At 43.4% G+C, this 15,153-nt stretch overlaps 1 protein-coding gene across 2 annotated transcripts in view; it reads right to left on the bottom strand.

Moving 5' to 3' along the window:
- The window catches only part of PPP4R3A (protein phosphatase 4 regulatory subunit 3A), a 37,072-nt gene extending 28,318 nt beyond the window's left edge, over positions 1-8,754 (bottom strand). For both annotated transcript variants that reach the window (XM_006739190.3, XM_006739191.3), the window contains exon 1: positions 8,261-8,754. In XM_006739190.3, coding sequence (XP_006739253.1) covers positions 8,261-8,402 — 142 coding nt within the window. In that variant the 5' untranslated portion in view covers positions 8,403-8,754. The remainder of the gene's footprint in view (positions 1-8,260) is intronic.
- Between the last annotated feature and the right edge of the window lie 6,399 nt (positions 8,755-15,153).

Below are 15,153 nucleotides of genomic sequence, written 5' to 3'. Positions count from 1 at the left end.
TTTTTTTTTTAAGATTTTATTTATTTATTTGACAGAGAGAGACACAGCGAGAGAGGGAACACAAGCAGGGGGAGTGGGAGAGGGAGAAGCAGGCTCCCCGCAGAGCAGGGAGCCCGATGCGGGACTCGATCCCAGGACCCTGGGATCATGACCTGAGCTGAAGGCAGTCGCTTAACCAACTGAGCCACCCAGGCGCCCGGGTGTAGAGATTCTTAAAAAATTAAAGACTGTGGGGATAGTTGCATGACCCTGTGAATATACTAAAAAACAATGAATTATACCCTTTGAATGTGTGAATTATATAGCATATGAACAATGTTAATTAAAAAAAAGGTGTAAATATTCATACAGTGGAATACCACACTGTAATGTTAATGAACCAAATACATGAATGCAACATATATGACTCATAAACATGAATGAAAGAAACCTCAGAGAAAAATATGTACCCTATAATTCTATTTACATAAAGTTCAAAGAGTAGCAAAAATTAATTTACAGTGCTAGTGGGCAGGGGGAGATAATGACTGTGAAGGGGACATGAAGCAGGCTTCCTGAGTGCTGGTTATTTTGTGAAAATTCACCAAGCTGAATACTTACCATTTGTGTAACTTTTTGATCTATTATACTTCAAACTTTTTTTTTTAAGTTTAAGAGTAAGGGTAAACAACATATGGCACAGAGGGGTGAAGTTATCACTTCAAATTGTTCTTTCAAGAAACACACCTGAAACACTGGGTGTCAACTATACTTCAATTAAAAAAAGAAAAAAGGACGGGGTGCCTGGGTGGCTCAGTCTGTTAAGCATCTTGATCTCAGCTCAGGTCTTGGTGTCAGGGTCATGAGTTCAAGCCCCACGTTGGGCCCCATGCTGGGTGTGGCCCGTACTTAAAAGGAAAAAGGAAAGAAAGAAAACCACACACCTGACTTGGCTGCTACTAAAACAAAACAAAAACCAGCAGGGGTGTAACTATTATTTTTCAAGTACCAATCCCTTTTGCATTTGCTTCAAAACTCTCCATAAAGTTACAGGGTCAGGGAAATTAGAAAGGAAAAATCCCAAACTGAAAGCCTGAAGTGTGCCCTCCCAAAGCCCTAGCTAAAACAAGAATAAGTAGATAACTGGAAGCTTCTGGTGTTGGCAAGTTTTTCTTTACTGGGCCATTCAAGATGTTAAGGAAAAATCTCTTTCCTGAAACACATCACAGACATATCCCATGGCTTTGATCTAAGGCACCACCTTAGGAAGTCCAGCTCTGGTCCCCAAATACCATGCTCCCTAGGAAATCGTTAGGCTGTAGAGGTTGGATCATGGGAAACTGCCTTTTAGTTTGGGGGCTAGGATAATAACAAAGACACATTATTCTAGTTTTATTTCTAGGCCATCTATTAGGTTCCCTTCCCCCATCTCAGTTTCTACTGGATCAAGTTATCAGCGCTTTTCCAATCAACAGAAAAAGACCCAGTTGAGTGTTAATATGCATTAACACAATCCTTTCTCCCAACAAGTTTACTTGTATCAGTTGCTATAGCTAGAGTACTGGGAACAGCAATTCTATCCTAGTAATATATGGGTAAGGCTGGGGATGTAGAGTTCAACTGTAGGTGAGACGCATTTATCATGGTAACAGAAACAAAAGGGGAGAAATGAGGAAGATGGTCCTTAGTAGCAGACCTTAAGCAACATCACAGGAGGTAGAGATGATTCTCATTAAGGGGAACACATGCTTTTGATACAGGGTAGGTTCAGTTTATCTTAACAACTGAAGCACATATGCACAACGGCCCCCACCCAAACTTATTTGAGAAACATACCTATCCTCTCCAATAAAATAGATGCCCTTATCCCCCAAGAAGAATTCACTCTCACCCTCTCCATGACACATCCTCCTCACCATCTGACAAGGACACTCCATCACACACACCAGAGAAAGACAAGCCTACACAGCAAACCCCAATATTAAGACTTGAGAAAGGCCTTCCCACCTTCAACCTAAACACTTGGAAAGGAAATACGGAGACACAAAGAAACATCAAGACAGTGATCAAACTAAGGGGAATGCATCAATACATGTAATTCACTTTGTCACTGCAGAATCCATTCATTCAGACCACTAGCAAAATCAACCATCTTCAGGTGAACTAAAGAGTATTCCTGCACGGCAAGTGCTTGTGAGTCTGTTCCACAGAAGCTCTGATAGGCCTACAAGTCCATATTTATACACATACTTCTTCAAAAAATAAAGAGGGTCCTTAATTCTGTAGTTTACCAAAACTACAATCAACTTTTTGAGAGGGTCATTTTATCTTTCTCTACCAAGCTTTTAAAACATAGTTCTCTTTGCTCCAACAGTTCTAGGAAATTAGCCTACATCTTTACACAGTGCCAAGTGTATGAACAAATAAGTCACTAGCAGTGTCTGTAATGGTAAAAATCTAAAAACAATCTCTCTGCCAACTGTTCTCAACGTGTGAGACCTCAGGGAGTCTGGAAAATCAACAGTATTTTCATAGTATTACTACTAAGATGTTATTTACCTTTTTCACCCTTATTTTTCTCAGGGTCTATACTGTGTTATTGCAAAAGACTGAATGCAGAAGCAGGTTAAGAATCCTTTTTTAAAAATTAAACCAGACATTAAAGAGATTTGTAAAACTGTAAAACAGTGACGTTCTTCTCACTAAATTCTGACTTAAAAGCTTTTTAAAGAATTAGTTTTAAATTCTAATGTGGCAAATATCAGTAGCCACAACCCACATAAACAAAAGCTTTTGAGGACCCCCAATTTTAAGAGTAGAAAGGTATCCTGAGGAAGAAGGTTTCAGAAATGCTGTTCTAATGCCACCAACAGTGCACTGTGTGAATTAAATATATACAACGAAATACTGTGCTACTCTTAGATAACAGATCTATGTATCCTGACATAAACAGATGCCCCAAATAGACAAAAAGGAGGTCTATACACTCAGGAAATGGGGGAACAACGGTACAGGAGGGGAAATGCCACTCAGAACATCACCAAGACAACTACAAATAGAAGCCATCAAATACAGATAAGCAAAGATGGACAATAAAACATTTAGTACAATTACGAGTATACACGATTTTAGGTCATTAAAAATGTTCCCTCCCTGCTTCACAACATCTTTGTTTTTCCTGTAAAATGAAATGTGAGAGCTTTCTTGTATTCTGCTGCCAATCCCCAATACACCTTATCAAAACAAACAGCTCCAGGGAGTGGGGTGAGAAGTAGCTGGTAGTGCAGAGTGAAATATCATTCCAAAAGTGTTTAAATCAGAGAATTACAACTAGTGCCTGCAGCCTGGATCCAGCCAGCAGACAGCTTATTTGAGTCATACTCTAACACACATACTCATACACTGAATTCATGCAAATATTTTAAAATGGAAAGATTGTACATTAAAAAAAAAATCTAGATTTCTGGCTGAGTGCAGGAAAAAAAGACCACTGAACTACCCAATCAAATAATCAATACAGGAAGACTTATGGTTAGAAAAAATAATACGTCATAGGGTTGTTGCATTAACTAAAAATTCATATTGAAGTGCCTACCCCAGCATCTACTACATAACCAGCACTCAATACTTGTTTTTCTTAGAGCATGGACAAAATATCATTTCATGAGCATCACTGTGCTGTTGAACAGTAGAAAAATTAGTAATTTTTTGATAACAACGATCCAGAAACACATTAGAACGAAAGGTTAGCCAACAGGTTTTTACACTGCTTAAGAAAAACATTTCAGGGGGCGCCTGGGTGGCTTAGTTGGTTAAGCGACTGCCTTCGGCTCAGGTCATGATCTTGGAGTCCCTGGATCGAGTCCCGCATCGGGCTCCCTGCTCGGCAGGGAGTCTGCTTCTCCTTCTGACCCTCCTCCCTCTCATGCTCTCTGTCTCTCATTCTCTCTCTCTCAAATAAATAAATAAAATCTTTAAAAAAAAAAAAAAAACATTTCAGTATATGATATTTAGGAAACATTCCAAGAAAACTGTTAAGATTTTTAATCTTTCAGATACAGTGTTTTTTAGCTAGAAATTTCACTTACTTAGAAGACAGCACTTCCTTTCACTGGAGAAATGAGATATTAGAGTTTCTGTAACTTTTATGGTTCTATTTTCAATATCAACCTACCAACCAATCAGATTCAGGTAGTTACAGAAACATAGATCCTGGTCTTAGTTTAGATTTGGATAAATACTTAAGGATTTCAGAATGACAAGGTCCAGCTCTGTCACTCCACAGTAAGCAGTTCAACATCTAGGCATTGCTGGTATATTGTCCTTATCAATGCTCAAAACTAAGGGCAGGAGCTTAAGTACGGTGCTTCATTAGTGGGAAGAAAATACCATCAAAAATGAATGGAAGTCCAAAATATCATCTGGACAGGACACTAGTGTAGGCTTTAAACCTAGTCTGTGTTCCCTCTCTCCTGATTTTGTGGCTCACGATTACACACGGCATTTAAAAACTGAAACGAAGGCTGGGGGTGGGGGGGTAGCTTTACATTAGCCCATGCCTGCGTCAGGCCTTCACTACACCCGGTCCCTACCACCTATACCCAGCGTGGCTGATGGACTTCAAACTGTCAGAAGTTACCACACACAGAAGATGATAAATAAGGGTTTGCTTACCCTAGGCCTAGTAATTTTCTACAAAGTGGGTCTACATAAGAAGAAAAAAAAAGAGTTTAAATGAACTTTTCAAAGTGAAGTATTTCTCCCCATACTGACACTGAGCTCTTCTCAGTAGCTAAATCTGGAATGCTTACTGTATGCGAGATTCTATACTGCTTACTAATTTATAAGAGCAAAAAAAAATTGCTGATACTTATCTCTGTTCATTTCTTTCACCACAACAGCCCAAACAAAACAAAACGAAACAGGCTTTCCACCTAAAGTGCTCTGACCTCCTTTTCTAATTATAGCGGGGGTGAGGCACTACCTACAACCAAGTTCTCCAAGAGGCAGAGGTACAGGATTCCAGTTTGTACCATTAGCTAGCAGTACTAACTTGAACAAAACACTTCCCCATGTCTCATTTTCTTCATGCCTCAAATAACACTGAAAATTTAACCTTTTAAGCTTTGAAAGAGGCAACTCAGATAACAGATGAACTATTCTGAAATGTAAAAATTACTTTATAAATCTCAAGGTAAAAACCAAATATAAGAACACTATTCCTGATGCTTGGCAAGTAATCCAGAATAAGGAGCATGGATTTGATTTTATGTTAAAAAGACATCCTTCAGTGTGTGGAGAAATTCCAAAGTCTTTATCAATTTTAAAACTGTAAGGTGGAGATGGTAAAAACCATAATGCAATAGCAGAATGATTTGAACATAAAAGTGACAAGGCAAGTAAAGGACGACATTACCCTTCATGCAACCTAACAGGTACAGCATAAACTGAAAGACCATAATAAATACAATACCAAGTAATTTTTTTTTGGAAGATGGAACTTTGCAGGTAGCTAGCTATGACAAAAACCCGAGAAATGAGGTAATCTATCTTCATTAAAGAAAGGGCTATGTTCCTACAATACACTTTGCCAGTAGGAAACTACTGAATAAGGATGCAACCTAGAGAATGGGCTCAGGAGCTTGGCAGGACATCTCTCTCCTCCAGGGAAAGGTGGACTACAGATCTGCCAAACCATCCAGTTCAGAGGGGAAAGGCAGACTTACTCAGAAAGATGTGCCCTGTTAACAGGGAGGCCACAAGTACTTCCATTCAGAAATTACCTTCCTGATTTTCAGTTTAGGGTATAAGCACCTCTAACAAGATAAAGGATTCATTTTACGGAAAATCAGAAATACTTTCCACTTTGCTCACCACAATAAAAAGAAAATTCTCAATTATCCCATAATGGAGAATGGGAGAAGCATACAATAATGGATGACCCAAACTAGCAGTCTGTACGAAAACTCCCACATGGCTTGGACATAAACTGTAATTTTAAATATCTTTAGGCTAAAAATTCTTTTCATGTTCTTTGAAATAAACTTTGAGCCTTTAAGTATAAAGCAGCAAACGCAAGTAGACAGCAGCAAGGGATTTTAAAACACACTATAAACAGTTAATGATTATTAATAACAGTCTCAAGCCATAGGCTGAGCCTCAGTTTCCGCATCTGCAAAATATGACTAATAATAGTACTTATATCAGCAGATACAAGTAAAGAGTCTCTAGCAAGCACACAGTAGGCACTCAATAAATTTTGATTATCATTCTTATTTGGAGTTTTCCTATTAGGAAAAAACAATCATCAAACTAGAGATTATTAATGACAGTATTTCCTAAGTATGCTGCAATCCTCTAAGCCCACTCTTTGGATTTAGTTTTCCTTACATATTAAATTAACAAGGGCACATCAGTTACATTTATTTCAGCTCTCTTTATCAATAGGTAAAAATAAATAAAATTAATAGATAAAAAATTAAGGCCTTTTTGTTTTTGCCATTCAACCTGTTTCACTGCAAAGTCCCAAACTTTCCCCAAGGGAGGATGGGAGTTGAGGGGCTATTTCCAAAGTGGTAAAAATTAAAATGGGAAAAAAACCAGATCCCTACATTAGTAGGTTAGTAGAGTGGGACTCACTAGGATAGTATGACATTAAAACTTAATGCTTAAAAACACTTTAAACAAAGGACTCTGTATAATGTGTCCAATTAAGTATGTGATGTGGTTATTTGTGTTAAGTTATGAGATTTCAAAGAACTGATCACAAATCTACACAAACTTTCATCTGGAAGTTAACTGAACATACAAAGCCCATACTTTTCAACTCAGTACGTAAAAAGTTTTCCAAACATGCAAAGAAGATGTGAGAGTAGTTGGTGACTATGTGATAAACACATACAAAAGCACACCAACACATTCAAACTTGTATTTTTAAGAGGCAAATAAATAGGCCTCAGAAAAATATACTCAATGTATTCAAAATCCTTTAAAGGCCTCTGAAAGGAAGTTAATTTCTCTCCAATTAAGTTATTCGGGGTAGTCTTATAAAGATAACCTGTGGGCAATATAACTCTAAATTACAATTTTTCAATTCAAATTGAAAATCAATGTCCCTAGACTCTTTAATTACAGAAGGGTGAGTCTTGTTTTGTTTTTCATGAAATTGGGAGTTCTGGGTTGAAAATCCAATTAAAATTCCTTGAGACGAGTTTGTAATAATTCAGATACAGAACTACAATCCTAACAAACTGAAACAGCTAGAGTGAAATTATAGACTAATGTAACAAGACAGGTTTTCCAATTCAGAAGAAACAATTTGGAAATACTTTCACGTGATGTGAACATTTTAAGTGAAATTCAAGGTATGTCACAGAGGGAAGTGGCAAACCCTAAAGAAAGTTTTGAAAAATGTGAAACACTTATTTTCAAACGACTGGGTCTTTGAACCTAAGGGCTATTTCAAAATATGTGAAGCACAGGCACTACGGCAAATACGAAAGGTTTTAAAGTTATCTGCCAACTTCTCCTCACCTGTTAACTGAACCAAATTGCGATTATACATTTAAGTAATCAAAAAAGCTCGCATAAAATAGTTCCACACTTGCAAGACGTGTACACAAACTGTACACAAAATTCTGCATTATTATAACTGAAAAAGACAACACTGGGAAACACAAATCTATCTTCTCAAGGTAAAGAAGCATTTTCTCTGCCGAATGCAGAGTTGCCAGATCCATGAACCGGTGTTGCCAACCTGCAACAGCCTCAAAAAAATGTAGCAGAAAAATAGTTTTTAAAGGGGGGCGGGGAGGCCACAGCAAAACGTTCTCCAAAGAGTGAAACACCTAAGAACTTTCTTCGCTCCGAGAAAGTTTCACGCCTGCTTTACAGATGAGTGAACTAAGGCACAAAATCGGATTAATCAGTGCCTTTCTCAAGGTCACTCTAGTGCAAAAGAACAGCACGGTCCGGGCTCCCGATCCTAGGCCCCCGACCTCTCCACACGCCCGGGCAGCACAGCTCAAACGTGCTGGGCTCCCCTCGTCCCCGCAAGTGCAACCAGGCGCTGGGAAGAAAAAGACATTTCGAGCGCTCTCTATGCAGCTAACTCCGAGAGGACTGGGGTGCTGGTGGCCCGCCCTCCCCCAGGGCGGCAGCCTCCCCCAGCCCCAGGCGCCCCCTCCGTTCCCTTAAAAGACCAGTGGCCCCCCAACAACCAGGTATGTGGCCCGGAGCCGTGGGGGAAGGCAAGGGTCCCGCCGCAAGGGGCTTCACTTACCATCGCTCTCGGCCCTGACAAGCAGGGACATGCCCTTCAGCCGCTCCACGTAGCCGGACGACACATGCCCTGTGCCCCGGTCGTCCCACTGCCGGTCCTCATTGAGCGTGTAAACCTTCACCCGCCGCCGGGTGTCGGTCATCGTGCCGCCCGGGGGCCGGGGCAGAGGCCCCGCTGGAGTCGCCCAGGAAGGGGGGCCGGGACACGCGGGAGCCAAGGCGGGAGGACGCCCGCAAGCGGAGGACTCACGGGCCTCACTGCCGCCGCTGGCCGCCGCGGGATCGCGGTACCGCCCGCATGGCCCGCTCCCGGGCCCGACCTCTGGGCCCCGGTCTTTCCTCGCCTCCGACTCCTCGGCGCTATTGTCCAAGCCCGGCGAGCCCGGCCGCCCCGAGAGGGGCGCGCAGCGCTTCACAGCCTCCCGGCCCGATGCGGTAGGAACTCGGAGCGCCGGTCACTGCCCTGCTCCCGCCTCCGCCATGATCTCCGCGAAGCCGCTTCCCGCGCCGCCGCCGCCTCCTCAGGCCGCCGCCGCCATGTTTTCCTTCCTTATACCTGGCCCTGCCACCGCAGCCAGTGGCTCCGCTCCGCTCCTCTGCTTCAAATGTCTCAAGCCGAGGGGCGCCTGCTCCTGCTGCAACTGCTACCACTGCGCAGGAGACTGCGAGAGCCCCCAGACGCACGAGCGCTCCTGCCTCCTGGAAGTCCCTTTCCCTTGGCCGCTGCCGCCGCCTCTTCCGTCTTCCTCACACAGCCAAAGCCGCCGCCATCTTGGTTCGCCCTTCAATAGCGGCGCGCGGGGCCACCCAGGCAGCAGCTGCAGGGGCAGCCCGTTGGCCCCACCATTTAAAGAGACAGGAGCGACGCCGGGAGCCTCGCTGCGGCGGAGGCTTCGGACGGAGGCGGGAGGCGGGCGCCGAGCAGCCGAGGTGGCGGGAGCGCAGGGAGCGGAGGAGGCGGAACGCTGGTCGCGCCGGTGACGGCCCGGGGCTCCCTCGCGCTCCCTGCACGCACCGTCGTGCGAGCGCGGGGCGGCGTGTGCGCCGTCGCGCCCTGTGTTCGTCATCAGCCCCGCTCGGGGATTCGAAAGAGGCGTGGAGCCCGCCTCCGGCCTCGGCGCGCCTACTCGCCGCGCGTCTGGCGTCTCCGGCTCCGAGGGCGGCGGCCTCCCCGGTTCCTCGCTGTCCGGCAGCCGCAGCCGTTGCCTGCCCTACAGGCGCCGGGCTGCGTCGCCCTGGGGCTCTCCCGCGGCGCCTCCGCTTCCGCCTCCCTGTCCACGAGTGTCCTCTCCTGGGCGCCGGGAGCGCACGGTTGGGGAGGCGCCGGAGCCTCGCGGACTTCAGGCGTTTCTCCTTCGGGGAGAAATTGAAAAGCTTCCGGGAAAGGCCGCAGGTTTGCGTGGCGAGGGCCTCCGCACGTCTTGGGAGCCGCCATGGGGCACGCACTGGTGTGGCGAGTCTAGAAACGGGACGGCTGGCACCGAGCCCGAAGTGACAAGTCTGAAGCCTCACCTTACAGTCCAGCTGCCGCCGCCATTCCTTTATTCTTTATCAGAACTGTTCTTTTCTAGTCCTCCATGTTGCAAAAAAGAACTTGAAGGGCTCACGAAACCAGATACGGATATGCTATTGTATAATCGGGATGAGTAATTCTCAACGTGATATGTTAAGCACTGCTAATCTTCACAAAGGAGTCGATCTCATTCCAAATTCTCATTCTCACGCAAGAGCCGCCGTTTTAGGGGCTTTTAATATTTGCCAGGCTGTCGAGGTCATTGCTGCCCACTAGAAATAAAATGAGCCACATGTAATTTAAAATTTTACAGTAGCCACTTTTTGAAAAAGTACAAAGAAACTGCTGAAACGTATTTTAATGAGGTATGTTATTGAATGCAGTATCTTCAAAATATTAATCATTAGTATAAAGTTAACGATATTTTACATTCCTTTTTTTGTACTAAGTTCAAGATGCGATGTGTGTTTTACCTCTGGTGTAAATTTCTACTTGGAAGCTAAATTTTCATTGGAAATTCCTAATCTGTATTTAGTTTATTAAATTTACAATTGAAAAAGTAGATTCACATATTCAAGTTATTTTCAGTTTTTTTCCAAAAACATTAATTTTTAAATGTAAAATTTAATTAAAGTTTAATATTCAGTTCCTTATTCACACTAGCCACATTTCAAGTGCTCAGTAGCCACATGTGTTTAGTGGCCACCATTATGGCAAATTCAGGTGCTTTACATCACCAGGAATCTCATCTGAAACCTGCAAATGCAGTTGGAGTTATACCCATCTATCAGGAAGAGGCCCTGACAGCATGACCAGTACTGAGGGGTTTCCCAGGATGTGGGATTTTCTGTTTTAAAATCAGAAGTTGGGGCCTTCCTTCCTCACTGCCAAATACAAAGAGGTGCTTACAAAGAACAGTTGGAGACTTTCATCTTTTGCAAACAAAAGGGGAAAACTATAAAAATAAAACAGTTGTCTCTAAAAAGTAAAACGCAGTAATTTCAAGCATCAGGGCATGACGGCAATTTTGTCCACTTTTGATGCAGTGAGACATCATTAAATTTATTTACGTTATTACTTGATCCCTAAACCAAACATAAAATAATTTGTGGAAAAAATCAACTGGATACACTGCCATCACTCTTACCTTCCTTCTAAAACTCTCTACATTATAGCTGGTGGTGCTGTTGGCTAAGTAAGTACAATTTAGCCAACCAAAATGTTTTTATTTCTGCTATTTGCATTTTTCCCCACTCTAAGTAAGAGAAAGAACTTGAGCCGCTTAGAGAAAACCCCTCTCCTGAAAATCAGCCCTTGCCATGATGGCAGGTATTGGTAGGAGGGGACCTGTGGGGTGGAACGCTATAAAACGTGTCTAGGGGCTCCTGGGTGGCTCAGTCCGTTAAGCATCTGCCTTGGGCTCAGGTCATGATCTCAGGGCCCTGGGATGAGGCTCCGCGTTGGACTCCCTGCTCAGCGGAGAGTTTGGTTCTCCCTCTCCCTCTCCACACCCGCACTCGTGTTCTCTCTCACTTGCTCTGCTCTCTCTCTCTCAAATAATCTTAAAATAAAACTGGTGTCTACTCAGGAGGCAGGTGCTCTGATGTACAATGTGCTCCTTGAGTGGATTCTTTCATAGCCAAGCCAACTTCCCAGGTAAGAACAAGCCAAGCACTTGAAAAAAGAGGTCTAGAATGAACTAAATCATGGTCTATAAAGAGCCATTAATGTCCTGTCACTCACCGTGCAAATCTGTCTTGAAAAAGAAGACCCAGCTCCTGAGACTGCTTTCGATCTAGGGGAGGAAAATCAGGTTGGGGAGAGGGGAGAGGTGACTGATGCCAATATGGCTTTTCCTTGTTCTCTACCACAGCTGACAAGTCTCCTCTCTCACCCTTTTTCGAGACTGGTGTCAAAGAGTGCTTTATTTGGTTGAGATGCATGGGTGGTTAATGAAGATTTGAAATGAGGTGTCTCCAAAACAAGTTAGTCCAGAGCCATTTTCTAATACTTCAGATAAAAATTTGAGTCATTTTCACTTTTTGCCCCCCACCTTTGTACTTAGTCCCTCACCAAGGCCTGCTGACTTTCTTCTCTTTCATATCCCCTGGATTTGATTCTGCTGTTTTATTTCTTTGGTCATCACCGTAAGATTTGTTGTACCTGAAATTCTCCAACTCAGTTACAAAAGGTGACTCCAGAAACTGCTGATACTCTGAAATGGAATGGCTCAGAGCCCTGTGAAGAACACCCCCAGGCGCTAGCAGAATATAGCCGCATTAGCATCAGCATTCATATTAGTTTGCAGGGCAATGAAGAACCCAGAGACTTCTTTCAGTCTGCCTGCTACCAGGAGAGTCTCCCGCCTATCTCCCAAGCCCTCATGCAGGACATTCCATGCACCCAGAGGTAAAAGCAAGCATTCCTGAAGACTGGCCAAAGGAAGTAGTTATAGCAATAAAGAGAAAGAGGAGATTGGATATTGGAATTATCCATGGGGAATGTCAGCATACACATGCTTTCTCAGTTTTGTACATTTCCCTCAGCCCCCTTTCTGCGGCTTGCTAGGTGTTCAAATAGCTCTAGCTCTGCGTATTATTCAGGTGACGCCGAATGTGGCAATCACACCTCACAGACCTCTATTTTTTTTAAGATTTTATTTATTTGAGAGAGCACGAGTGGGGGGAGTGGCAGAGGAACAAGCAGGCTCCCTGCTGATGTGGGGCTCAATCCCAGGATCCTGACATCATGACCTGAGCCAAAGTCAGACGCTTAACTGACTGAGCCACTCAGGTACCCCCCCCTTGCAGACCTCTTTTTACAAGGAATGTAATTCACCCAGGACCCCAGCTGCTGCGCTCTGAAATTTATCACTGTGCCTGCTCCCCACCAATGACTGGATTCAACAGGATACTAAGGCAGATATTCCTGGGAAACATCTCCCGTAGGCTGTCTTGGGCTCAAGGACTCCAGCAGCCTTGTCAAACCTTCCTTAGGGTGCACTACATTCTAGAATGCTTCCATCCAACCTTCTCTCCCTCTTAACTTAACTCAGAGTTGGACGCATGCCTCTCCCAGCCATTCTAGCTCTCTATTTCCTTTTTTTTGGGGGGGGGCCTCATTGGGTTTTTGGTTTTTTTTTTTAGATTTTTATTTATTTATTTATTAGAGAGCGAGCGAGAGAGAAACAGCGTGAGAGAGGAGAGGGTCAGAGGGAGAAGCAGGCTCCCTGCCGAGCCGGGAGCCCGATGTGGGACTCGATCCCAGGACTCTGGGATCATGACCTGAGCCGAAGGCAGTCGCTCAACCAGCTGAGCCACCCAGGCGCCCCTCTCTATTTCCTTTTACCTAAGTTTTTCCTCTGATAAAATCCTTACATGCTTAATCTCATCTTGGTTGTGCTTTTTGGAGGACACAGACTAGCGCTAAATTCAGCTCTTAGGCACAGTAAGTCTTTAAATGTAAAAAGAGATAAATCTTGATTTATCCACAATATAAGATTTTACCTGGGGGACGCCTGGGTGGCTCAGTTGGTTAAACGTCTGCCTTCGGCTCAGGTCATGATCCCAGGGTCCTGGGATCGAGTCCCACAAGGGGCTCCTTGCTCAGCGGGGAGCCTGCTTCTCCCTCTCCCTCTGCCTGCTGCTCCCCCTACTTGTGTTCTCCCTCTCTCTGGCAAATAAATAAAATCTTTTTTAAAAAAAAGATTTTGGGGTGCCTGGTGGCTCAGTCATTAAGCGTCTGCCTTCAGCTCAGGTCATGATCCCAGGGTTCTGGGATCGAGCCCCGCATCGGGCTCCCTGCTCCACGGGAAGTCTGCTTCTCCCTCTCCCATTCTCCCTGCTTGTGTTCCCTCTCTTGCTGTGTCTCTCTCTGTCAAATAAATAAATAAAATCTTAAAAAAAAAAAAAGATTTTAACTGGAAATGAGAAAACTAAACTTACACATAACTACACTTATGTTGAGGCCTGCTGGGTTATATACTGAGAGTTAATATGTATGTTCTTAATGTATTTGATTTTTATAATGTTTGCTAAAGTTCTACAGAATGAGAAGAATGTTTCTAGTACAACTATCACTTTGTTCTAAGATTTTTCCTAAGAATTCTGATTTCTCTCCAATACAAAAAGATTGTCTTTTTTCAAATTTACATCTGCTTGAATTTTAAGAAGGACTTCCGGATGAAAAGATCATGTATATCCTCCCTGCTCTTGTCTGAGTAGACCAGATTCCTCTTAGATCATGTCAAATCTGGATTTTTTTTTTTTTTTATCTGACACTTTACTCATCCCTAAAGGGACTGAGTTGTGTTAGTTTCACATCTTTGGTGACCAGACCACAAGGGCTCCTTATTTGTAGGAAGTGCTTCATGGTAGATAATTTTTTCAGATTATTTGGCAGAGAAGAAATAATATAAGTGTATTTTGAATTTAAAAATGCATCCATACACTCCTTATTTTCAATTTGTTTTTCCACCTTTTGATAACCAGAAAGGTAGTATAAGTGGCCAAGGATGATAGTATCAACATGAAAGCATGAAAGTTATTTATTTAGCTATATTTAAATCAGAAATCAAATGTTTGTGACTTAGTTTTTGTCACTCCAAATATTCTAACTTTGTATTTGAGAATTATATGGTTATACTTAAGTGATGCAAAAATTCTGTACCTTACCCCTTGACCATAGTGGTTAGGTTAGTATTTGACAAAAGCCAGAACAATCAAAATGTTGCCTGGATTTTTCAGATTATCACTAGGTGAGAAATATTCTTACCTCCTGAACATGACAGCTAGAAAGGTGTGGTATAGGGCTGCCTATCCCCAGGTTCCCTGCCTCCCTACCCCACCCCCAATGTAGACAAATATGTCTGCATCAGAAAGAATAAAGCAGAACATTCTTTTGGGAGTCCAATTATCTCCCAAGCCAGACCAGGTTTGTTGAGGTTCTGAGGTCTATAAGAAGGGAGATGAATACAGGTTGCCTGAGTCGCTCAGTTGGTTAAGCCTCCGACTCTTGATTTCGGCTCAGGTCATGATCTCAGACTCGTGAGTCAGGCTCTGTGCTCAGTAGGGAGTCTGCTGGAGAATCTCTCTCTTCCTCTCCTTCTGACCCACCCCCATGCTCTCTCGCTCTCTCTCTCTAAAATAAAAAATATATATATTGTAAAGTGAGATGAACTTGCCCTTTCATCTATAGCCTACCTTGGCCCTGAAACTTACCTTGTATTATTGGTCGTAAATGAAATCTCTTTCCTTAGAGTTCCATGAGTAAACATCATCTAACGTAGTTAAAAAACTTGCTCTCGAGTGCTTTGACATTTTTCCCCACTAAAAATGGAGTCTCTGTCTCTTCCTTTTAAATCTGGGCTGGCCTCGAAGACA

Source organism: Leptonychotes weddellii, chromosome 9, assembly GCF_054177405.1.
Source record: "Leptonychotes weddellii isolate Sample4059 chromosome 9, ASM5417740v2, whole genome shotgun sequence".
NCBI classification, from domain to species: domain Eukaryota; kingdom Metazoa; phylum Chordata; class Mammalia; order Carnivora; family Phocidae; genus Leptonychotes; species Leptonychotes weddellii.
Note: the sequence above shows the minus strand (reverse complement) of the source record. Positions and strands in the feature narration are given on the sequence as shown.